General features: G+C 38.2%; 1 protein-coding gene across 2 annotated transcripts; it reads left to right on the top strand.

Moving 5' to 3' along the window:
- Positions 1-59: 59 nt before the first annotated feature.
- Positions 60-24,420, top strand: LOC145487971 (uncharacterized). 2 transcript variants are annotated; one of them, XM_081466735.1, is made up of 12 exons: positions 60-147; positions 2,260-2,334; positions 6,450-6,557; positions 7,294-7,338; positions 8,703-8,790; positions 10,574-10,603; positions 13,865-14,010; positions 16,635-16,866; positions 19,022-19,174; positions 20,038-20,101; positions 20,806-20,847; positions 21,659-24,401. In XM_081466735.1, the coding sequence occupies exons 1-12, from the start codon at positions 75-77 to the stop codon at positions 23,072-23,074; spliced, it is 2,472 nt and encodes an 823-aa protein (XP_081322861.1). In that variant the 5' UTR covers positions 60-74; the 3' UTR covers positions 23,075-24,401. The 2 variants fall into 2 exon arrangements, with proteins under 2 accessions (XP_081322861.1, XP_081322860.1); XM_081466734.1 differs by lacking the exons at positions 60-147; positions 2,260-2,334; positions 6,450-6,557; positions 7,294-7,338; positions 8,703-8,790 and having other exon boundaries at positions 8,829-10,603; positions 21,659-24,420.

The raw sequence follows: 24,420 nt of genomic DNA, 5'->3' as shown, positions 1-24,420 counted from the left end.
TGCAATCCTAATAATCAGTGGTCACTTTTCATAATGGAATATCCCATATGTCTTTTCAAGGGAGATAATTCAATATGGCGGTTCCTAAAGCGAAAGGTGCCTATCGTCCCAGGTGCTTTTTTGATGTGGAAATAAATGGCTCTCCAGGTAAGATAACTACTAGATTTTGGTTACAAAATAATCTTGACTTCTTTTTCGATAAATCTGTTTTATTTAAAAGCAGAGAATATCGGTTGAAGCCTTGAGATTTGGCTAGGATTCCTCCGCGTCAGATTAAGTTTTCATGTGCTGTCAAGCAAAGAACATGCAGCTGCTTAGAAGAATTTTACAATTATCGTATACTTACACAAAAAAGAGTCTTATTTTTGATAAGCAAGCTGCACCTCGTCTGCGTATTTTACATTAACTTCTCCCTCTATCGACCTACCATGGTATTCTCTGCCAGCTTCGCAATCTGATTTCATCAGATTTCGTAGTTTCTCAAACATTATTTACTTGTTACGAATAGCTTGCCAAAGATAAGAAGATTTAGTGTGAAAGTTAACGATACCTATGTGACTTGTCTAAATAGTTGTATGTAGATGTCCAACTATCTAGTTAAGCTATAAGTAAAACAAAAGAAGCATTAAGCAATTCCAGCTGATTATGCCTAACCTGGCAACATCTTACCAAGAGGAACATTAGGGGCTTCTGAGCACCGCAACATCGCAAAACAAAATCACCAAATACTGCAACACTTTAATACCAAGTTGAAACTCAATGTCATACCAAAAAGGCTACTCTGTATGTCAAGTTTAGAGCATTAATAACATGGAAATAACAATAATTTTATTAGGAAATTGTTCATTGTAATTTTTGATTTAGACAAAATAAACAAAATAAGTAACATCCATTGGCATGTTGGCTAATAATTAACAAAAAATAACTTACCCTTTTCTGATTGGAAACTGGAAATGCTTGGAAAACGTTGGAGGATAATTTTAATACCATCCAAAATGCTAAAAAAAAGCATCCCACAGGTTCGGAGAATACTGTAATACCACAATTTGAGATTAAAATTACCGAAATGCCGCAACAAAAATTGTCCAGTACCAAAGTGCCCCAATGTCCCCCTCCTTACCTTTCCTGTTCTAGCCATTTGGTTAACCTTAGCAGACTTATCCTTTTCTGGATATCTTCTCTCTGTATTCCCATGTTGCACTTTGCAAGGTTATTAAGTTTGGTTGATAATCATCTGAAAATAAAATGTTTTGGAGACAGAATTGCATGTACAAGAATGCATTTACGTTATACATTCTATTGTGCTGCTCCCCAACTGAACACCTAGAACAGGCTACTAGAATGACGAAAAGCAAAAACAAAAGAAATTTTGGATTATTCAATAAGATGATGGCAATAATGCCGATGACCAATAGACCGAAATGTTCCATGCTTGCCTAATCTTCTTTAGGTTTCTGAAGCATTTACCATTAGGAGTATTTCTTTCTTAGAGGGGATGCCAGTCCATCTCATTCTTACCTCAACCCTATTAAAATTTGATAGGGTTTGGGTAAGAATGAGATGGACTGGAAGGGAAGAAGGGTGTCTGGAAAACTCAGACCTGGAAAACTCAGACCTCAGACCTGAAAAACTCGAACCCCTTGGGTGTCTCAAAAGCTCCAGGGTTGCCACGGTTAGGGAAAAGGCAGGGAAAATTAGATTTTATTCAAGGTCAGGGAAAAGTCAAGGAAAAGTCAGGGAGTTTTGTATCAGGTCAGGGAGTTTCTAAATCCCTGTTCAAAGTCAGTGAAAAGTCAGGGAATTTTATCTCAAGGTTGCTGCAAATTATTTTATTAGATGTTTTTGTATAGATAAGGCAATTTTGTTTTAAAAATTATCTGAGCTATCCTTATTTTTGTTGATCCATGGTCAGAATAGTCATCCTGCAGGGTCAGTGAAATTGCTTTACAGTCAGAGAAAAGTCAGGGATTTTTTTTTTTGTTCTGGTGTGTGGCAACCCTGAACACAGACTCTGAGTGTCTGAGTTTTCGAGACACCCATTATCAGAACCCATTTATACAGCTGAGTGGAGAGATGCTCTGTAAACATTAAGTATCTTGCCCAAGAACACAATGAAAAGTTCTTGGCCTGGACCTCAGCCTAGAACACTTGATCCAGCCTCTAGTCCAATAACAGCTTAGCCACTGTGTAGATCAATGATGCTTTATAATGTACACCAATAGATATTTTTAAGTGTTTTAACATTTGTTCTTTCCTCAGTTGGCAGGGTCATTTTTGAGCTGTTTGCTGACATCTGTCCGAAGACTTGTGACAATTTTAGAGCCCTTTGTACGGGTGAGGAGAAGAGAAGTTTGAATTGAAAGTATTTAAGAGTCCCTGTCCATAAAAATGGAAAATAACTTGGCAAGGGTCGAAAATTCGATTTCGCTCATATTTTCATGGTAGATAGGCTAGGGCATGACAAAAACTACTGGATAGTTTTTTTGGCAAAATATCCTTTTATTTCAAAGAAATAGGCAAATTACCAAATTCCGTTAAAATCGTCATTTGACGCACCATTTTATTAAGCAAGTTTGAGAGCCTCGCATGCAAAACCACATCATTCTTCCGTCTTTAAAACACTCAAATATTTTTCTTGCAATGTTTAAATGTGTACTGGGTTGATTTTAGGGAATGTTGCGTTGTCTTTTTGGATGCAAAATAATTAAATTTCAAAGACACGTATTTCATTCACTTAAAAGTACTTCGTGAATATAGTTAATTTTCACCATGTGCGAAACCTTCAAATGGATTAAGCTTCTGGTGGTTGAATCGCAGAAGGATGGTCTACGGATTCCTGTGAAAATTTCTTTGGGCAAATGGTTGTGAGCGACACGAGAGCTTTTCAAAGTACGTTCAAAATACAAATATTTGACCATCCGTTGTCAAATTTCAATTTACGGGTTAGATGTATATGTTAGCATGCGCCACATGACTTGACCTATAATAAGTTGAAATAGACACAGAGCTGATAATTTTGAAATGTTCTAACCTTATTTGTTGTAAAAGGCAGGTCCAAAGCCAATTTGACGTGTTTCTAGTCGATCTCTCACCATTCGTCGCACATAAAGCAGAAGTTTGCTTTTGTTTGCATAAGTCCGATGTACATTGCCAACTGTCAACTTGTTTAATGGTCGAATACCATGAATCTGTGACCCTCTTTCGACACATATGATCACCACTGCGTCTAAGTCAAAAAAGGCTAAGTCATTTGTAGATAGTTGCTTGCTTTGCACTACACCAAAATATTACGTTTGATCATCATGGTTTGATGGCTTGAATCCTTGCTTACAGTGGTTCCTTGTTCGTCACGCAATGCTGTCATCCCATTTTAAGGGGGTAGGGGTAGGACAATTTCTGTCCTAATACGTAAGGCTCCGTAAGGCTTGGAACCACTGGGAGCACACAATCGTGTTGAGTAGGAAGAGATTAAATTAAGAAATGAAAAGAATGAATAGTTTACCATTGCCCCTGTTGTTATCTTTTACTTAACCACCGCTACCTACATGCCCTGCGTAATACTGTATAGCTAAACTCGTACCTAGATCTTTTCACGCCTTGCAATTATTTTTGGTTTACATGTAATACAGTGGGCTACCCTCGGGGAAATGGGTGGTGACTGCTTAATGGGGCTAGCCGCTTAAATAGAGGTTGATGTACCTTGAATATTTAATTTTTCACTATCAGGTTGTAAAGTTCTCGGTGAACATGGAGTCAATTCAAGACAATCATGATAGACGTGTGTTTGAATTATCACTTGTCATGTACCTTCAATCTCAGACTCTTATCTGCCATTGCCCTTTCCAAAACAAAGTTTTTAAATTTTGGGTGGCCGCTTTAAAATAGGAGTAAAGACAATAATGAAACCCATATCGGAACGACCAAATGGTGGCCGCGGAGGTAACCGGTCAATAGGTGTTTTATTTACAATATTTTACCGACAATAATTTTGGACTGTATTGACAACAGTCCTCTATTTTCTGTTACAAACATACCAATGCCTCGCCACTCAGCAAACAAAATACGCCAAATAAAATGGCATGCAATAAGACAAAAGTTAAAACCATCACGGTTAAAAACTCTAAAAACTGTAGAAAAACTCTAAAAAGCGACGACGTTTCGACGTTGACTCAACATCATTTTCAAGTCAAAATGAATAAGAAAATGTTATTTGAATATAATTGTACAAAACAAATCCTTAGAGACTGAAATAAAACACTATTAAATGCGAGAAATATTTACACGCAGTGTCACGTAAACAGTTTAGCATGAACTGAGTCCTTCTGGGTATTTAGCCCAGGTTTTAGCTCCTTAATAAACAACATCTCGAATATTAAGCAGTCAAACTTCGTTCTACATTTCCTCAAAATCGAGAATTGTTTGTCCTTCAAATCAGACTTCGATAGGCCATGGTCTTCCAAGTGTCTTCCAATTGCAGAATGTTTATGCTCGCTGATGCGTTGGCGCAAGTGTCGGGTTGTGTACCTGACATAATCTGCGTCGCACAGATCACATTGAAATTTGTAGACCACGCACTGATTGTTGACAATCGGCGGCTTCTTCTCTTTCGGGGCGAGGACTTGACTGATCTTTTTTTTTTTTTTTTTTGATTGAAAGACAGGCTTTATTTGTACTCCAATTTTTGCGCTCAGATTTTGCATCTCTCTTTTTACTGAGTTGGCTAATTGTTGATCTTTAAATGGTAGTGGTGCCACGATATTAGAGGTGCCATCACTTGCACATCACTTTTTAACCGTGATGGTTTTAACTTTTGTCTTGTCACAATGTTTTATAGTTAAATTATTGACAAAGCCTATTCTTTTACGTAAAATGGCATGGCCAGGGTTATTTACTCACGTAATTATTAATTAAATTTAGTCTGTTTTTCTCACGAATTAGACACGTTGTGATTTCCTATTTTTATTTCAGCTAGTTCTTGCTTCATTGACTCATAATTTGTTTATGGCCATTTTTTTTAAATTCTAGTGAGTGCAGACACTAGCTTTATCAGCTGTTGTCTGAAACATCAGAACATACAACAAACGTGATTTGGACCGAGGCCACGCACACTATAGAATACGATTATATAATATACACATATTATTATATATATGAACAAACAGATGAACAATGATTAAATTGTTTCACTTATCCTGAGAGTGCTCTATACAAAATAGCTCAAAATGTGCAGCATATGTCATGACAGCATTGCGTGACGAACAAATAATGGCAGTAAGATTGTGCTGCGCCGACAAGCTTATCAGCGATGGTCAGCAATCGATCAAACGTAATATTTTGGCGCAGTGCAAAGCAAGCAACTATCAACAAATGACTCAGCCGTTTTTGACTTAGATGCAGTGATGTTCATATGCGCAGAAAGATGGTCAGATTCATGGTATTCGGCCAATAATAGGTTGACGGTAGGCGATGTACATTGGACGTTAACCTTGTGTAAACAAAAGCAAACTTCTGCTTTATGTGCGACGAATGGTGAGAGATCGACTAGAAACACGTCAAATCGGCTTTGGACCTACCTTTTACAACAAATAAGGTTAGAACACTTCAAAATTATCAGCTCTGTGTCTATTTCAACTTATTATAGGTCAAGTCATGTGGCGCATGCTAACATATACGTCTAACCCGTAAATTGAAATTTGACGACGGATGGTCAAATATTTGCATTTTTAACGTACTTTGAAAAGCTCTCGCGTCGCTCACAACCATTTGCCCAAAGAAATTTTCACAGGAATCGGTAGACCATCCTTCTGCAATTCAACCACCAGAAGCTTAATCCATTTGAAGGTTTCGCACATGGTGAAAATTAACTATATTCACGAAGTACTTTTAAGTGAATGAAATACATGCCTTTGAAATTTAATTATTTTGCATCCAAAAAGACAACGCAACATTCCCTAAAATCAACCCAGTACACATTTAAACATTGCAAGAAAAATATTTGAGTGTTTTGAAGATGGAAGAATGAGGTGGTTTTGCATGCGAGGCTCTCAAACTTGCTTAATAAAATGGTGCGTCAAATGACGATTTTAACGGAATTTGGTAATTTGCCTATTTCTTTGAAATAAAAGGATATTTTGCCAAAAAAACTATCCAGTAGTTTTTGTCATGCCCTAGCCTATCTACCATAAGAATATGAGCGAAATCGAATTTTCGACCCTTGCCGCGAAATTAAGAATTTGTGTGATTTCTACAGGCAGGCACTCTTAATTAAATGTAGCTACTAAAAGTATTGGTGTATGTAGGTGTATTGTTCAACATCAGCTTCATTGCTGAAATCTAAGATTTTTTAGCCTTGATAACACATGGAAGGGTTTATTGTTGCCTTTGGGATTAAGTCTTAATAATTATTATTGTTACCTGTTAAGGTCAAAGGTTTAATATGATTTTTTTAGGAGAAAAAGGCCTAAGCAAGGTTTCAGGCAAGGCATTGCATTACAAGGGATCGCAGTTTCACCGTGTCATCAAGGATTTCATGATTCAAGGAGGAGATTTCACCAAAGGTGTGTCCTATGTGACTAAATGTAATTTAGTTAAACTTGAAACAACTGCTGGTTAGCAAATTTTCTGTTGATATGGGGGTGGTTTTGCAGGGGTCCCCTGAGTTTATAGCTCTCCCACTGAGGTCAGGCCATTATGCTTTTGTTGCATCATGTTTATGGTGCGTCCAAAGGCTTTGCTCCTGATCTGCCCCTTCCCTTATGTAACTAAGATTGTGGTAAGACAGTTGGACCTCCTCTAACAGCCACCTCTCTACAATGGCAACTTTTTTTGGTCTCAGTGAACAGTCCAGCTTAACAGCCGAGAGCTTAACAGGCACCTTTTCCACGCTCATTTAGTCCTGATGAGTTTGGATGAGGTTTGAAAAACGGGTACATGTACATGTACAGTAGTAGAATGCCTTGGCAAATTCAGGTCAAGAGAGGTAACGAGACAGGTAAATTGCAAATTGATGGCCATGGGAAAATGATATGAAAGCCCAAGGAGAGGAGACTCCCATATGGAAAGGTAATACATGTATATTCTCGTCACAACATTTTCAATAGTTAAATCGCTAACGGAGACCTATCTGGGAGTGTTTCAAGCTTTATTTGAAACCTTAAAGACACCACTTTAAAATGGACATGGCAATGTTTGTTTGTTTGTTACTTCTTTGAGTGCAACTCTAAACAATACCTTGACGACTAAAAATGGTTATGTAATTACTTTATTGAAGGATTATTTCTCTGTTTATTATAGGGAATGGTACTGGAGGAGAATCCATTTATGGAGGCACATTCAATGGTCAGTTGTGTAATTTGCATATAAACTTAAGATTCATTTATTGTATAAAAGGTAGTGGTATAATGAGTGGTAGCAAATTGATAAACAATATCCTACATGCGAAGATATCATTTTTATCCACACATGTGAGGATATCATTTTTTTTCCTTTAACTGCACTTAAATTTGTTGGCACATGATTGAAACATCTTCGGATCTTCGGATATTCGGTATTTTAGGTCTTCGGAAGTCTTCAGCAATCTTCTGTTATCTTTGGAAATTTACGGGAAATGTTTGGAAATCTTTGGAAAATGTTTGGAAACATTCATCTGGCCTTCAGACAAATTTTGGAAAATCTTCGGAAATCTTTGAAAAGTGGTCGGAAATCTTCGGAAATTGCCAAAGGCATTGTTATGTGTTGTGAAAATTTTATATAACACAAAGAAAATTACAATTTGCTTGGAGATATAAAAAATCTCTTCTTGTGTTGAAAAGTATTTCGCTTGTTCGCTATGTTCACTTGTGAAATATTTTTTTAACACTTGAAGATAAATTTCGTATGTCCATGCAGCCATGTAATATCCTCTATGTACTTAACAGGGCCTTTGCTAGTAACAAGTGAGTGGAGACAATTGCCTCAGTTAAAGTGAATTACGTGCGCTTAAATGGCTTCCTTCACAATGTTTTGTACAGTTTTCAAAACTTATGAAAGGCGCTGCAGACATTTTTGCTCAAAAGAAGTTCTCAAAAGACATTTTTAATTCCGAAATTTGTCATAGATTTAATTAATAATTTGGTAATTGGACCTCGTGTTGTACAATTCAGGGAGTAATTGTGCTTGTAATTTCAAATTGGCCTCACGCTTCATGCTCGTCCAATTTTGAAATTACTCGCGTGATTACTCCCTAAATTGTACTCCACTCGATCCAATCACTATTATTTATTTATTTTGGATCCTGGAAGGTTGGTGGTGGTTGAGCTCGGTTGGGACTACCCTCAATGCATCAGTCTAAAGAGGGTAACAATATTCCTCATTGCTTCATGTTCGCTTTATGCTACAGAAACCCAAGGTGGTAATTAAAAACATGAAATGACAAAATGATGAAATGGTACTAGCATAAGAGTCAATGTAGGATATGAGTGTCTGTGAGGGTGAACCCTGAGAACTAACCACTGACTCGAGTCAGTGATATTTAGGCTAACCTGAGCACCATTTAGGCTAACTGTAGTGTCACTTCATCATTTTGTCATTTTGTATTTTAAACACACCCAGTTTAACATGTAACTTGTTCATGTAACTGATGCTATGTGTGCATGCAAATTTCTTTCCAATGATTAAATGACTAATGAATTGCATAATTTTCTGAAATATGTTTACTTTGACAGATGAGGGTTTTCAACTAAAGCATGAGAGGCCGATGCTGTTATCCATGGCCAACAGAGGGCCAAATACAAATGGATCACAGTTCTTTATGTAAGTAACACTATCAAACATGTGCATGTAAGTAGAATTGTCTATCTAGGTAATCACACAACTTGGAGACAAGACCCCTCACACTTTGTACAATATTTGCTTGCAATGGCTAAATTGCATTTTTGTGCCCAACCCTGAAATTGTTGTATGTGATTTTGCACACAATATTGCAGAAGTAGAATCTTGTGCTACAGCTGCAATATTGGATGCAATATTTCAGGAAAATGAAAAATGTTGCGTGATATGTGCTCATGTGTCCAGGTCTTAAGTGCAGTTTTGAGTGAATACATGTAAGCATGCACTAATTAATTAGTAACTTCTTCAATGATTAACAGCATTGCACTTGCATTCTTTTTAGAATTTTAATAACTCACAATGATTACAATAGACAAACCACGCAATTTCTTGTTATCAATTTTAAAGAAGAAGAATTAATAATGATGACCTGAAGGTGACCTTTGTGGCCAGAAGTCTAAACACCTCCATGAATTCTTCTGTGCGCAAACCTTCCAAGTATTTCGGACTTGTTGCAGACAGGTTTTTTGTTACACTTTGTGCTATCGTCGCTGGTGAAGAAGAGTTTCTATTGGAGAACTGTCACTGGCAGATTGACTCTGGGCAAATTCCTTCCTGCCGAAAGTCAAAAACCACAAAAAGACAGAAACAATAGATCTATAGATGTGGTAGAAGGAAAAGGATGTCCAACTTGGATTTTTTGTTTTGTCCGTGGCACATCTTATTAGTTGACATTACATGGCATTTTGTGTGGCTTTTAAGCCCTTACAAAATGGCCATTTTCCCTAATTCGATCCAAACTTTGGAATCATTCTAAGTTTTTGACAGATGCAGTTTTACTGATTTGCTTCATATTAAACATGGTCCTCCTCTACTGTAAGTATAACATATGCATACATATAGCCTGCTAGCAGGCTCACCTTTGAGTCACATGCGCTAGCGGTGAAGAGCAAAGCGATCTGGTGAAGAGGCGCCAAGAAAGTGAGCCTGACTTGATCTCTGTAATTTTTTCATTTCTGCTTCGCCTGAGCAAAGTGAAATACCATTGGTTGAAAATCAGAAAAGGTGAGAAAACTGTCAATCTATTACGTTTGATGGGGAGCAATTAGATCCCCATGGAGTCGGTAATTTACCACATGTTTAAGTCATCCACATTCTGGAGTCAGAGGAAGAGTTGAGTGTGCATGTTACTGATGTTTTAGCAAAGTTTCAGTCTATTTCTCGTTAAATTTCAAACTATTTAAGAGAGAGCAGGAAATAGCAGTTGAAAGTAAATGTATGTTAATGAATCAAGACATACTTGTCATGTTGCCAACTGCATATGGGAAGAGTTAAATATTACAAACGTATGTGATTGCAATTGGGCAATGAAACAACACAAAGGCATTTGCCCGTTTACAAGCATCATCAAAGACCAGACTGCCAATGCAAGATCACTTGGAATCAAGTGTGTGTCCTTGCTAGACATAAACTTTGACGGTTTTGTTTCAACAAGACTTTATCAACAACAGATATTGCACCTGTTTGTTGTCATGAAAAAGATTTACAATTTTCCTGAGAAATCTGAGCTGCCAAAGTTCATACTTCTGGTGAAAATTCATTGGCTTATTTCTTCTGTGGTTTCCAGGGTGGAAATGAAAAACTTGCAGGGATCAGAGCAGGCTCACTTTTTCGTTTGCACTCACGGCTATGCCGTGCACACTTGTGCTCCAGTGTGGGCCTGCTCACAGGCTAGCATATACGTAATTATGTATTTCTTCTTTCACAGAACAACTCAGCCCACTCCGCATCTTGATGGGTAAGTGTCACTCCACAGAAAGATATTCTCAAGAATTATTTCACTCTCTGCATGAATTTCAGGCCTTTGGTGCTACTTAATTTGTACAGTATAAGTTGCATTTTCTACAAGAGAAAATCTTTGGGCAAATTAATTTTATCCTGTGAGAGGAGCCATGCAGCTGTAGGCTCAAGCAAATCATACCCTTAAGGACAATGAGAATGAACAAAAGATTAACAACATCAACAACAACAACAACATGAATTGGTCAACATTGAATAAATATATAATTAAAGCCAGCTATATTGAACTCTCAGGGGAAACAAAAATTAGTTTGAAAGTAAGACATAGCCAATAGTAAATTACTAAAGGGCAATCCAAGGGAAATGGTTCTGAGCTTGAAATACATGTAAGGGGGAATTCAATATAACCAAGTTTAAATTAGCAGGGTCCAACTGTACACAATTATTGCAAGATTCTTAAGAAACAGTAGAAATCTTAAGCAAGGACTACGGTGACCCCAAGGACAACCCCTGGTAAAAATGAATTTATATTTTACCTTTGAATTTTGCAATTGAAGGGGTGAGTGCAAAACCATGCTAAGTGACGATTTGGGTGAAAAAAAAAAATTTTCGCGAAAGGGCTTGAATTTTTGCATGTGGTCTTCAATGTAATAGAAAAACGCAGCCCTGTATTTTTGTCGCTGGTTTTTGCTTCGTTTTCGAGTTATAACGTATGCAAAAATACTTGGCTTTTCCTAGCCATGTCTTTAGGAGTTTATTTGTTGAACAGCAAACAGGCAGACTGTTTATAGTGTAAGAAGTCAAAATCAAATCTCACAGCATATATACAGCGGAAATCTGGGAACAGATTGTTTACGTCGGGTATAGTGACGTGAGCACAACACGTGAATCGATCAAGAGTCAAACGAAATTCATCAAACAAAAAAGAGATGTGCCGCATTAGAGCTCTGTCAACTAATATCTTAAGCATTGTTTTAAAGTACCTTGTGTGCCTGCCTGGTGGTTGAGAGGCATCATAAAGTCTCGATAAACCCGTAAGTCATCAGCACGTTTTAAAGAATCAAAATGTGTTCTGAAACTTCGAAGGCAGCTGATATACCGTAATCGTGTTATCGGCGTTCAAAGTCAGATCAAGCCAGGCAGCAAAGTCCAAGAGCAGTTCTTGCCCAAAAAACATACCCTCTGGTGAGTCGTGGCCCATTTGCCAAGCGTTGCTAGCGTCAAAGTTTGGAAAGCGAGGACTGGTTTTAGACTTATAAAATTTGTCTTGTATCGACCACCATGTTTTCCCACGCACGAGGTGTAAAGACCCTTCCCGGCATGCATTGCAATCACGTTCTGCGGACGTTTCTCGAACTGGTAACTAGATTATTTAAACATAAGAATGGCCAACAAGTAGCGATCGATTGTAACATAGATCTGTGATCCAGGTTGCGCTGATTTTATTTCAAATCGGCATGATTTGTAGTGTTTTGAGCTTCTGGGATCAGCGGACATGCAGATGTATGGAGACCCGTACGTTGCGGAGAAGGGTTAATCTGTTAATCTGTCAGCCCTATTTATAGTGCGTTTTCACGTGAAATCAACATCATTGAGCTTATAAGTTGCGTGAAATTACCATTTTGCTGTTTTCTAAGTGAAACTAGCATCCTTGCCGTCAAGCGTTAACATGAAATCAACATTTTAACCTATTTAGACCTGAAATTAACATCATTGAGCTTGTGTGCTGCGTGAAATTGACATTTTGCTGGTTTCTAAGTGAAACCAACATCTTTGCCGTCACGCGTTAACATGAAATCAACATTTTAACCTATTTAGACCTGAAATCAACATCATTGAGCGTATGCACTGCGTGACATTGACATTTTGCTGGTTTCTAAGTGAAGCCAACATCCTTGCCGTCACGCATTAACGTGAAATCAACATTTTAACCTATTTAGACCTGAAATCAACATCATTGAGCTTATGCGCTGCGTGAAATTGACATTTTGTTGGTTTCTAAGTGAAATCAACCTCCTTGCCGTCACGTGTTAACGTCAAATCAATATTTTAACCTATTTAGACCTGAAATCAACATCATTGAGCTTATGCATTGCGTGAAATTGACATTTTGCTCGTTTCTAAGAGAAATCAACCTCCTTGCTGTCACGCATTAACGTCAAATCAACATTTAAACCTTTTTGGACCTAAAATCAACATTTTTGAGCTTATACGTTGCATGAAATTGACATTTTGCTGCTTTCTAAGTGAAATCAAAGTCCTTGCGGACGCGGCTTGCCGATCCTTTGTTATGATAAACCGAGGCGAGACTTTGACTTATAACAAAGGCTTGGCTTGGCTTGGCCATTATAACAAAGGATCGGCTCTGTTTATCATAACAAAGGTCCGGCTTCGTTTATTTGAAGACCTCAGCAGGAAAAGGGCGCTAGGTATTTTAGTCAAAAGTGAACTTTGTCGAAAACGCTCCAAATTTCGCATGCAGTTTTGTTTAGGTATGTTTAACAATGTCCTGTAGTTTTTCCGCTAAGCTTCGCTTTGTTTTCGAGATATTGCGTATGAAGAAAAACCACTCGGTTTTCCTAGCGGCATCTTTATAAACGAAGCAAAAACCAGCGACAAAAATACAGGACCACATTTTTCTATTACATTGAAGACCACATGCAAGAATTCAAGCCCTTTTGCGAAAAATTTTTTTTTCACCCAAATCGTCACTTAGCATGGTTTTGCACTCACCCCTTCAATTGTCTTGCTCTGTTCAATGCACCTACTGGTCTTAGAACTCACCCAAGCCAACTGTATATAACGCCAGCATTCAAGTCCAAATGAAAATACGCAAAAATTAGCCGCCATCATTCGCATTCTCCAAAATATGCAGAACTTTTTTCTTTTCACGTTTTTGCACGAAAATTTCTGAGGCATGTGCACAGCCATTGTTCTACTTATTAATTAAAACCTTTTGTTTGGTAGTGTTCTCCTTTCTGTTGACATTGTGGTTTGGTTAAAGCTCTATATCAAGTACAAATTTCTTTTTAAGACATTGTTTAAGCTCCTGGGATGTTGAAGCCTTCTGCACCTGGGGGCATTCTGTTGAGCTCTTAGCCAAGGTGCAATAAATTATTTTCAGATAAGCCTTAACCTGTTTACAGTGTAGATTTTGCTGGAGCCCGTATGAAAAACAAGATAATCTGCTGTCAGTGTTATTTTCTTACGTTATATCAGGGTACATTATGTATAATACGGCAATTTCTTGAACACTTAGGATCCATGTGATATTTGGTCATGTACTACAAGGACAAGAGGTGGTTTCAGAAATAGAGAATCAAAGAGTTGACGACAAAAGCCGACCCCAAGTTGATGTCAAGATCAGCAACTGTGGGGAGCTTATTCCGAAAGCCAAGGCTAAAGGTAAGAATAATATTATTGTAATATTTTCCCAGATAAAGTAAACTAACTTAAATAAGAAATTTTATAACTTGCATAGAAATTCTTCTAGTTACTTGATATTATGGAACCCAGAGATAAACACCATCCTGATGGGGCATTATACACTGTACTTGTTGACAGACATCCTTTTTCTCGTTTTATGTTTTGCTTTCATCATTCAACCTTGGTGTCATTTTACCATGATACAAGGTCAAGGAAACCAAGGGCATAGTGTGCATTTTTCGTAGAGTATTTTTATACTTTTATTTTCAGGTGCTTGGAAATGCTACTTCCTCTTTTTTCCTGGGAACAGTTTCATAAATTAAAACATTGAAAAACATTGGGTATTAGCAACTTATGATGTTTATATATCAACCTTTGGGATTATTGATAATAGGTTTAGCAGGAGAGACTAGATACTGTTGCTGATTTAATTTTCATGGAGGCTTTTCGCTGATAAATATCTACAAATTTATTTTTTCTGGATTTAAAGAGGTACAATTATGCATATGAGCGTATGATTGCTATGACCCTGGGAACACAAAAATACGAGTGTAATTATGTTCATGTAAACACAGCCTCTATCTGGTTTTGTCAGATTACAAAGGAGAAATAGCATGAATTTTCATTTCAGTTTTGCTACTCTTCAATGAGGTTTTTTGGTAATATTTTTATGCAGCAGTTCATTGGTCATTGCCTTACTTACAATCGTGGACAAAAGTCCTTGGGACACTAACATAATTTAAAGAATTATCTGTGTTTTACTACTGAAGTTTGGTAAAAGCACTGCTTTCAGAGGTTAGGCAGGTAAAGTTGTATTCACGTCTAGCTTGTTTGCAAAAGTGCAAATTTGGCCCAAGACGTTTGTCCTTGATTGCCTGAATTTCAGCTGAGAAATAAAATGTCACTTTTCAGTGGTTTTTCACATTCTAAATGTGTTTTTTCTCAACTCTGTGAATAGATCGGAATACAATGAATATTTTTGAGCTATTTTGTGGTTTATTAACCCTTTTTTTCCTTTTCAACGTTTCCCCACATGAGGTGTAAATATGAATTTGTTCTCTGTCATACTCACATGTGCAGTGTTTGAAATGACAAACATGGTTAACACTGAAGGCAGCAGTGGGCATTTTAAATCATGGTGCATATGACAAGAATTTCTGTTTAACAGGGAGCAAAAGTCTTCTTTTTTAAGAAAAACAGAAAGCTTTCATCCCGGGAAATCGTGCGAAAAGTCATCAGTAGCATTAATATGTGATACATGCAGTGAGCGGGCATCGCAAACTATATAATTTCATCCAAAGGGTACTGATCCAAATATTTGAAAGTTGTTTCCAGGCAGTGGAAGTCATTTCCTTTTATTTGTTTACAAAATAATGTTGTGTGACATTTTTTAATGTTGTGCACAATGAGTTGGTCACCCTTTATTTGCATAACTCAACAGTTCTCAGCAACAGTACCCACTTTAAAACCTTAAAATATGCCTACTTATTTCCAAAAGCTCACATTTAAGAATGTTGAAGTGAACTGCATTTGGCAATCGATCTTTCTACACCTTTATTGCTCGGAAAAACTTAATTTTGAGCTCTGCAAACATGGTACTCACTTTTCATCATTAAGTCAACTCTTCGACACTGAATCAAGTGAGTACTGTTACATTCACTGCCAGCGTGCTCTGATGACTTTTATCAAATAATTTCGAAAAAGTACCATACATCTCGTGTTGAAAAATATTTTCACTGGTTTTCTTAGTTGATACTTTGAGAAAATTGAGTTAACGTTGTCTTTCTTCACTGCTGAGTACTGTGTGATGACCAATGAATGCTGATGTCACTACCCGAAGAGTATAGGGCCTCAGTATCTTTGTATTCACTGAAATGCGCTGTAATAATTTGTTATGTATCCAAATCAAGTGACGCCATAATTTTATCACTGTTATCACATACAAAAATTTCTACATTATTTGAGATCAGCACTTTTCTCGGTGGGTCCAAAACCATTGAAAAATACAGAAGAAGCCGTGTAGAAGCTCTTAGAAATGCCTTTCTAATCTCAGATGTTCACATTTTCTGGTTCTAAATGCATTTAGGGTTAAAAACCATCGTAATTTTGCATTTTTCCATGAGACCTGAAAATCAGACAATCGTGGACAAAAGTCCGTGGGACACTTATGTAATTTAAGGTATCATGATAGGTGGATTGACAGTGTTTGGAAATCGCGCTCTTACACTGACTCTTTGAAAGAAAACCCCATCAACCTACATGTATACATTTTCTGAAAGCTTAATAGTTATAGAATACAATCATATCCTTGAAATTTTCTTAAAAGTCAATGTCTCGGTGATATCAAAAGAAATACCCAGAAACACTGCTTCGCCTAAATTGCGGCGCAATTAACATGTCCGTTTCATTTTGCAGGTTGTATATTTACAGATGAGATGCAAGATCAAAAAAAAAAAAAAAATATATATATATATATATATATATATTAACTTAATAACCTGTGACTGTGTGAGAGTTTGAATGCCTTTGTCAACATTTATCCAGGTTTGACCTGTTGTTCAATTTTATTAATATTTCAATGCTTTTAATCCCTTTCCCCACAGCAAAGAAAGCTGAAACGAAAAAAAGAAAGAAGGAACAGCAGTCAGATTCCAGTTCTGATTCTAAGTCAGAGTCTGATACAGAGTCAGACAGCCGGTCCTCTTCAGATGAGAGTCAGAAGAAGGAAGAACGAACAAGGAAGAAAAAAAGAGAAAAACGCAAGAAAGATTCTGCAGAAAGAAAACAGAAAAAGAAGAAGACAAAAGATAAGAAAAATAAGGAAATTAAAGACAGGTTTGTTATACCTTTCCACTTGACCAAAAGAAGTTTGATTTTCATTGTAAATCTCTATTTCCAAATGTCTATTGGTGATTCTTCTGCATTTTAAAGAATTTCCAGAAAGGAGGCGTGTACATGAAAGTTTTTGCCAAGAGTTTCTATTCCATTTGATTTTCTTACTAAGTAATAAGCTAAAGCTTGAACAGCAAACTTTAGAATGGTATAGCCTGCGAGTAGGCTCACCTTGGAGTCACGTGCGCGAGCAGCAAAGAGCAAAGTGATCCGGCAGGAGGGAGTCTGGTGAAGAGGTGCCAAGAGAGTGAGCCCGCCTTGATTTCTGAAATTTTTTCATTTCTGCTTCGCCTGAGCAAAGTGAAATACCATTGGTCAGAAAGCGGGAAAGGCGAGAAAACTGTTGATCTATTATGTTTGAAGAGGAGCGATTAGATCCCCATGGAGTTGGTAATTTACCGCACGTTCTCACAATAAAAAATAAGTCGTCCACATCTGGAGTCAGAGGATGAGTTGAGTGTGCGTATTACTGATGTTTTAACACAGTTCCAGTCTATTTCTCGTTAAATTTCAAACTAAAGAGGGAGCAGGAAATAGCAGTTGAAAGTATGTTAATGAATCAAGATGTACTTGGGAAGAGTTAAATAATACAAACGTACATGATTGCAAGTAGGTAACAAAACAACAGGAAGGCATTTACCCGTTTACCAGCTTCATCAAAGACCAGACTGCCAAAGCAAAATCACTTGTAATCAAGTGTGTGTCCTTGCTAGACGTTAACTTTGGCGGTTTTTCTTCAGCAGAACAACAATTGATATCATCAATATTGCGCCTGCATGTTGCTATGAAAAAGATTTGCAATTTTCCCGAGAAATCTGAGCTGCCAAAATTTGTTCTTCTGGTGAAAATTAGTTGGCTTATTTTTGTCTGCGGTTTCTGGGGTGGGAATGAAAAATTTGCAGAGATCAGAGCAGGCTTGCTTTCTCATCTCGCGGCCTTAGCATTCGATTTCATGCACACGGTTAAGCCACATGCGCTTGTGCTCCAGTGTGAGCCTGCTCGCAGGCTAGGTATGAAAAGAACACACAAACAGAATTGATTTCCACATTTATTAAGCTTTCAGGAAATGTATAATTTATAGGCGTATATTTTCAATGGCTGCGCACAAGAATTTGTTCATGTCAGTGGAGGTATACTGATACTTTAAGATTTCCTGTAAGACAAATACACCCTCAATTTGAGTACCATTGTATGGCATGAAGGTGATTGCATAACGGGTTTCACTGGATTAGCTAAACAGTTGCTAGCAAACAATAGACTTTGTAAGGAGCAGTGCAAGGAAAACCACAGCATGTATGCATCACAAGGTGTTTCTTAGACCTTCTTTGTATTCTATGAAGCCAGTCCAGCTTCCTCTTGAACCAAAACAATGAGTGACAGACTGCACAATTTTTTATGGCACCAGTCTGGAAACTAAATCACTAACTGTGGCCCTTGGAGAAAACATTACCACACTTGTACTCTTTAATGATCATTATTAATCCACAAATATAACACTTCATTGATCAAAGTACAGTATGATATGAAAAGAGTCACTGAAACTGTTAACTCACAGGTATTTCCCTGAATTGAAAAATGAACAAAATTAAATCACTTTATTTGCATGTCATGGTACATGTATTTGGCACTGCTTGGCCAAATGGGGAAACTAAATCAAGAAACAATTGTTGTAAATTGAACATAAATTGCCTAAAAAACAAATGTTTGGAGGCTAAGCAGCTACTTACAAAGTGTGGAGGAGTTGAACTCGGAACCACCCAACACAAATCCATCCAGCAGAAGGGATGAGGTTTTGAACCTGGGAGGGGACCTCCACACACCCTGACCAGTAGGGCACACCAGTAAACCTTCCTGTCTATTGAGCTCCCCTCTTAGACATGTTTGAAGTAATAACCTCTCCTCCTCCATGGTGATTAACAGTGATTTATAGTACATGCACATTTAGCTGCATTTATTAATACACAGTCAGTCACTGTTCTTGAAATCTTACCAATCAAGATAGGAGTGGTCAATGTATTTTTATTGATTACCAAGCTAAGACTGGGTGACTTCACCATTGAATGAAAGTTAAGCCAACAGAAGATATTTTTATTTTCAGCTCAGGTAATGAGAAATCAGAGCAGATCCCTGAACCCGTCAGTACAGTTGCTGCGGATGAGGTTCCAGATGTACCTAATAACTCCTTCCTGTTGAGAAGAAGTCGCACCCCCTCCCCTGTAAGGAAGAAGAGGCTTGAAGAGGCAAAGAATAGGTTTGTGAAGTTACCATGCTCCATAAGAATACTGATAAATGAAACATGAATTACTGCTTGTTTGTTTGTTAAATTGTGCAGTTCCAGAAAATATCCATTACCCCCTCTTCCCCCCCCCTCACAGAAGAGATTGGAATTTCCTGGGGGATTGGGGGGTCTGTTAGACCAAAATATTTAAAGAAATGTGTGAAGCTTTATTGAGCGGGGGAGGGGGGGGGGGTCATAGAAAAAAATCCCTTTTGTGGGGGAGGTATGGATATTTTCTGGAACTACACATTGCCACAACACTACACTGTGGGAAAAGTGTGGCCAAGGTCTGAATCCTGGACACGGCATCATATGCTGGTTAGGTTTGTTTTTGGTTCTTTTTCTTATTAAAGAAGATTTTCTTCTCATTTTCCACTTTTCCTCCCATCACAAAAAAACAACAAATCACATTACTACATGGAGTCAGCAGTTTTGAGAGTTGACTCTTCCAATTCAGTCTGAATAAAGTGGATGAATAGCCACTCAGCAGATGTACCACTTCTAATTTTTGATTTTTTATATTATCTCCTGTTTCAAAATTTAAAAGTGTTCTAATTAAAAGGAAAAAATATATTTTTTGAAGTCCTTGTGTCTTTTTTCTTTTCCTGTGTCAGAAGTATATGCCCGTGTCTCTTACACAGGATACCCAGGCATAGAGATTTTGACTGGTGCCTGGTAAAATACTTGCAGTAACCGGAGGTGAACTAACACTGCTTATATTTGGAGGGGGAGGGGTGGCAATACTTCAAACCCCTTCATTCAACAGAAACAGGAGTTAAGCACTAGCCTGATGAGCCATTAGTGAAACGTTCACACAATGTTTTTTTTTCCAACAGCACAAGCAACCTTCCAGCAGCAGGATACAAAGCTCCGCCTGAAGAGACTTCAAGAAAGACCAGGGTATGTACACAGATACAAGAAAGTGTGTTGAGCTTCACATGTGCACTTTTGATAGAGGTCATCATTAATAAAATGATGTAATGTCAGATTTAAATGAAAGAAGCCGAAAATAGAAAATTTTTTCAATGGATGAAATATTTGCTCGATTAACAGCTACTGAGAGGTACTGTGAGAGTAAAGTGTCCTGCTCAAGAACATAGAACAGTGACCCTGGCCAGTGTATGAACCCATTCCTTTCAATCCAGAGGGTGGCGCAGACCGCCTTACCCTTGACTTAACCAGAAAGCCAAATTATGAACAAAATGAATTGGAATACATCTGAGGTCGAAAATAGCCTCTAAACGTACCCATGCTATGGTTCTCTGCACCCAAGTGTATAAATGGCTACTGGCGAATTTCTGCTGGGGGTCAACCCAGTGATCGACTAGCATCCCATCCAGGGGGGAGTAGGAACACTAGAAATATTCCCCCCTAGTCCCTCCATACAATTGAAACTGCCTGACGGGCCATTAGGCTCGAAGGCATGCTTACATTTATGATTATGTTAAATTTTTCAAAACTATCGGAGTTGGTATGAAAGAAAGTCTTGGAAATTTGGACGGTCTTGTTCCGGTTAAAAAATATGTATGTTAATAAAACCCACCAGTGTTTTAAGCATTTTTGGTCCACAGATGAATATTGATCTTGATTGTATGTATTTGCAGATTTCCAAGTCTGGTAGGATTCTGAGAGGAAGGGGAAACATGGTGTGGATCTTGTCATTTCTTATGCCTTGATTTACATCAGGCTTAGTCAATCGATAAAAATCGATATCGCAAACAAATCGATTCAATCAATATCAATCGCTGATTTCTATCGATTGTTATCTGCAATCGATAACGATCGAAGCGAAAGTAAAAAATTTTATCGATTGCTATTGATTGAAAAAATCGCTAACAATCAATAATTCCTGTCTTTAGGAATATCGATTGTTATCGATTGAAAAACATCGACAATAACCATTTAACCATACATCAATTTTTCCAGACTTTTCAAAGATGGCTTACGTTTGTTTCCTAATGCAAATAATTGAAATCACTAGAACACTGACTCTGTTGTTTATTTTGCTTCATCTAAATGTCAATGCTCCAATGAGACTGGAGGGTTTTACACTGCTACTCTGGCCTAAGCTTCTTCCCGTGTCGTAAACTACAAGAGAAAGATGTAAAACCCAAAGTGTTTCTGTTCGTTGTTTCAGTTGCTTGACAATATCAATGGATACCAATCGATGAATCAATCGTTATCGATTACTATCGGCAATCGATAACAATCGAACTCACAACTTTTTTTCATCAATTTGGCTGTCGCTAATCGTTATCAATCTTTGATTGATTCGATTGTTATCGATTATCGGTTTATCGGTTAATTATGTCTGGTTTACATATACTTAGTGCCAACCAAGGTCATTATGTTCACTGTGTGATCACTGTGTTTTTTTGTGAAAGGAAACTCAAAATGTCTTGAATGACCTAACGGAGGCCATCCCTGTAACAATGTTTGTTTTCTTAATTCTTTCAGCGATATCGCACGCCCCCACCATCCTCACCTCCGAACGAATCCCGTAACAACACGAGACGTCGTTTTCTTCCAAGGCGCTCAACATCTCCACGACTCGCGAGATCTCCACGAGAACGTTCAAGGTCCCCACGTGGCCGGCCCAGGTCTCCACGCAGAAGAGTCGCTTCGTTTGAAAGAAAACGTTCAGATTCACCACAAAAACCGTCGGCATCACCACACAAACGTTCAAGGTCTTCAAGAGAACGGTTGCAGTCTCCACGAAGGAGATCGATATCTCCGCGGAGAACCTCGAAGTCTCCACGAAGGAGATTAAAGTCCTCAAGAACAAGCTCGAAGTCCCCACGAAGAAGCTCGAGGAGATCGCAGTCTCCTCGAAGAAGCTCGAAGTCCCCACGAAAAAGCCCGAAGTCTCCACGCAGAAGATCGAAGTCTCCTCGAAGGCGATCGAGGTCTCCTCGAAGACGAGTACGCTCCATGTCTCCTGAAACAAGCATTGACGTACAGGCCCAGGTGGACCAAGAATTGTTACAGAGAACATTTCGTGATGGTGAAAGACGCGAGAGTTTAACGACAAGCAAAACTCTGTGGGAACGAAACAGAGGCGAAAGTAGTGACAAAGACATTGAGCCGACACCCAGAACAATACGAGCCTTTGAAGAAAAACCAAGTAAAGACGATAAAATGACTTCCTCTGTTGATTATCGACTACGAGCTAGAAAACCGAGTGATCCAAAGCCATCTAACAATAACATTGACAGAAACACGACCAACCAGAAGCGAGTTAAATATCAGTCGACTGGTAGCAGTGATAGCGAAGGACAGGAAGAAAATGAAAAGATTATTCGCTTTGAGAGAAAAAGAAGCAACTTTGAAGAAGAAGAGAGCACAATGACGAGATTGCAGTCGAACGGCGCTGATCGGAATTCACGAAGTATAACTCGTGAGTACGAAGAAGATAATAACACATGCAGGTCTTTAACTGAAGAGGACAAAATAAGTCATGCAGGCAGATCAAACGACTTGAATAAACTTGCTGAAAAACACAGAGAATATGCTGAGAGTGACAAAGATTTCATTCCACGCAACAGGCATTGCCTTAAAGAAGATAAATCACATACAAACAGTGATAGCTCCGACAGCGATGGTGAGCAAGAGGTGAAGCGTAGTGCCCATGAGGGGCAGGGTGGGGTTAAACGTCAGGGTACCCATGTTAGTAATACTGACCATCCTCAGCGCAGCCGCAGTAGGAGTGCTGAGAGTGGCAGGAACCCTTCTAATGAGAAGAACCGGAAGTCGCGTCATTATCATCATCACCATCGTCATCGTCGGCATCATCATCGTCATCATCGCAACAGAAGCTCCACTCCGTCAGAAAACAGGGCTGAGAAACAGAGAAACCGCGATAGCACGAGCTGAAGGAGCGGACTGTTAATATTTGTAATAGCACCCTAAGTAAATATATTAATGTCAAACATTCACTGAAATGCAAAGCAGACTTATTTTAGGACAGGATGCTGAAGTGTACTCGAACAATAGGCTAAAAAAATTACTTCATTTGATAATATGTAGCTTCGCTTTCTCAAGGAACACAAGAAAGCAAACACATAACTAGTTTTGCTACTCTCGTCATTACTGGTTGAGAGGAGAAACCGCGTGATTACCAGAACATGTTATGTTTTTTGAACACAGAATACATGAAAACCAACAATTCAATGAACGTTTGTCGTGACGAGACGATAGTAGAGCTATCCAATGTGTGATTTTTCGCTAAGCGACCCTTTTGCGTTTTTGAGCTCAAACTGTTAGATCTTTGACAATTGGTGTGAGACGAGCCAAGAAACGGAAAAGATAATCACCAAAAGTTGTAAGGAAAAATGGCAATGAAGCCTAAGTTAGAGTCAGTTTCTGAAGTAAAGTGCGCTATGGCATCGAGGATGTTGATATTGATGTTGTGGTTGATTAAAATGTCTTAAAAGTTTTGAAGTTTTCAAGCAGCCCGCGTTTCATCACGTGACAATCATACAGCAGAGGTTGCGTTTTTCGGTCTTGTTCAGTTACCATGGAAACTGACTGATCAGAACGATATCCTGAAGACATGACTTGTTTGAGTTTAAACATGTAAATTCAAAGCATTTTGAAACAAATGACGAAACTTTTGATGAACTAATTCAGATGAATCCATAAAGCTCCAATTATAAGCCCTTACCACCCGCCTCGTTAATAAGTGCCCCGGCTTATTGGCTCATCTACACGACAATCAAATCAACTATTTCCTGTGTAAGCCCCCTTCCTCTCCGCCACGTTTCTAAGCGACCCCTTCTTGTTTCGTCAATGTCACAACTCTCAGAACAAGTAGTGTACGACAAGATTTATCGTTAAACATGTCAAATACCATAAGGAAACTATTTAGTGTTTTAAGTATAAGTGTACAACAGTTGCTATAATCTGTCGTACAAAAGCAACACTTAAACAGGCTTCAACTTGGGCTTTATTTGTGTTTGTCCGAATTCCGTTTTATTGTTTGCAGTTGACAACAGCTGCGTGAGACAAATAGTTTTACAATATACTCAATCTTGTTTGAAAACAAACTTACGACAATTAATGTAATACCTGGTAAGGGTCAACAGTCTCTTCAGTCTGGGTCACTAATGGATTTCTTTTGAATAAAATGTTTGAATGCCGCACACAGGACGCGTCGGGATTTTGTTTAAAAACTGATAATGTTTGGTGAGTTCATATCTGGCTATGCTTCTCAAAAAGGT

This window comes from Orbicella franksi, chromosome 5 (assembly GCF_964199315.1).
Source record: "Orbicella franksi chromosome 5, jaOrbFran1.1, whole genome shotgun sequence".
NCBI lineage: Eukaryota > Metazoa > Cnidaria > Anthozoa > Scleractinia > Merulinidae > Orbicella > Orbicella franksi.
The sequence above is the reverse complement of the archived record's forward strand: the minus strand, read 5'-3'. Positions and strand labels throughout refer to the sequence as shown.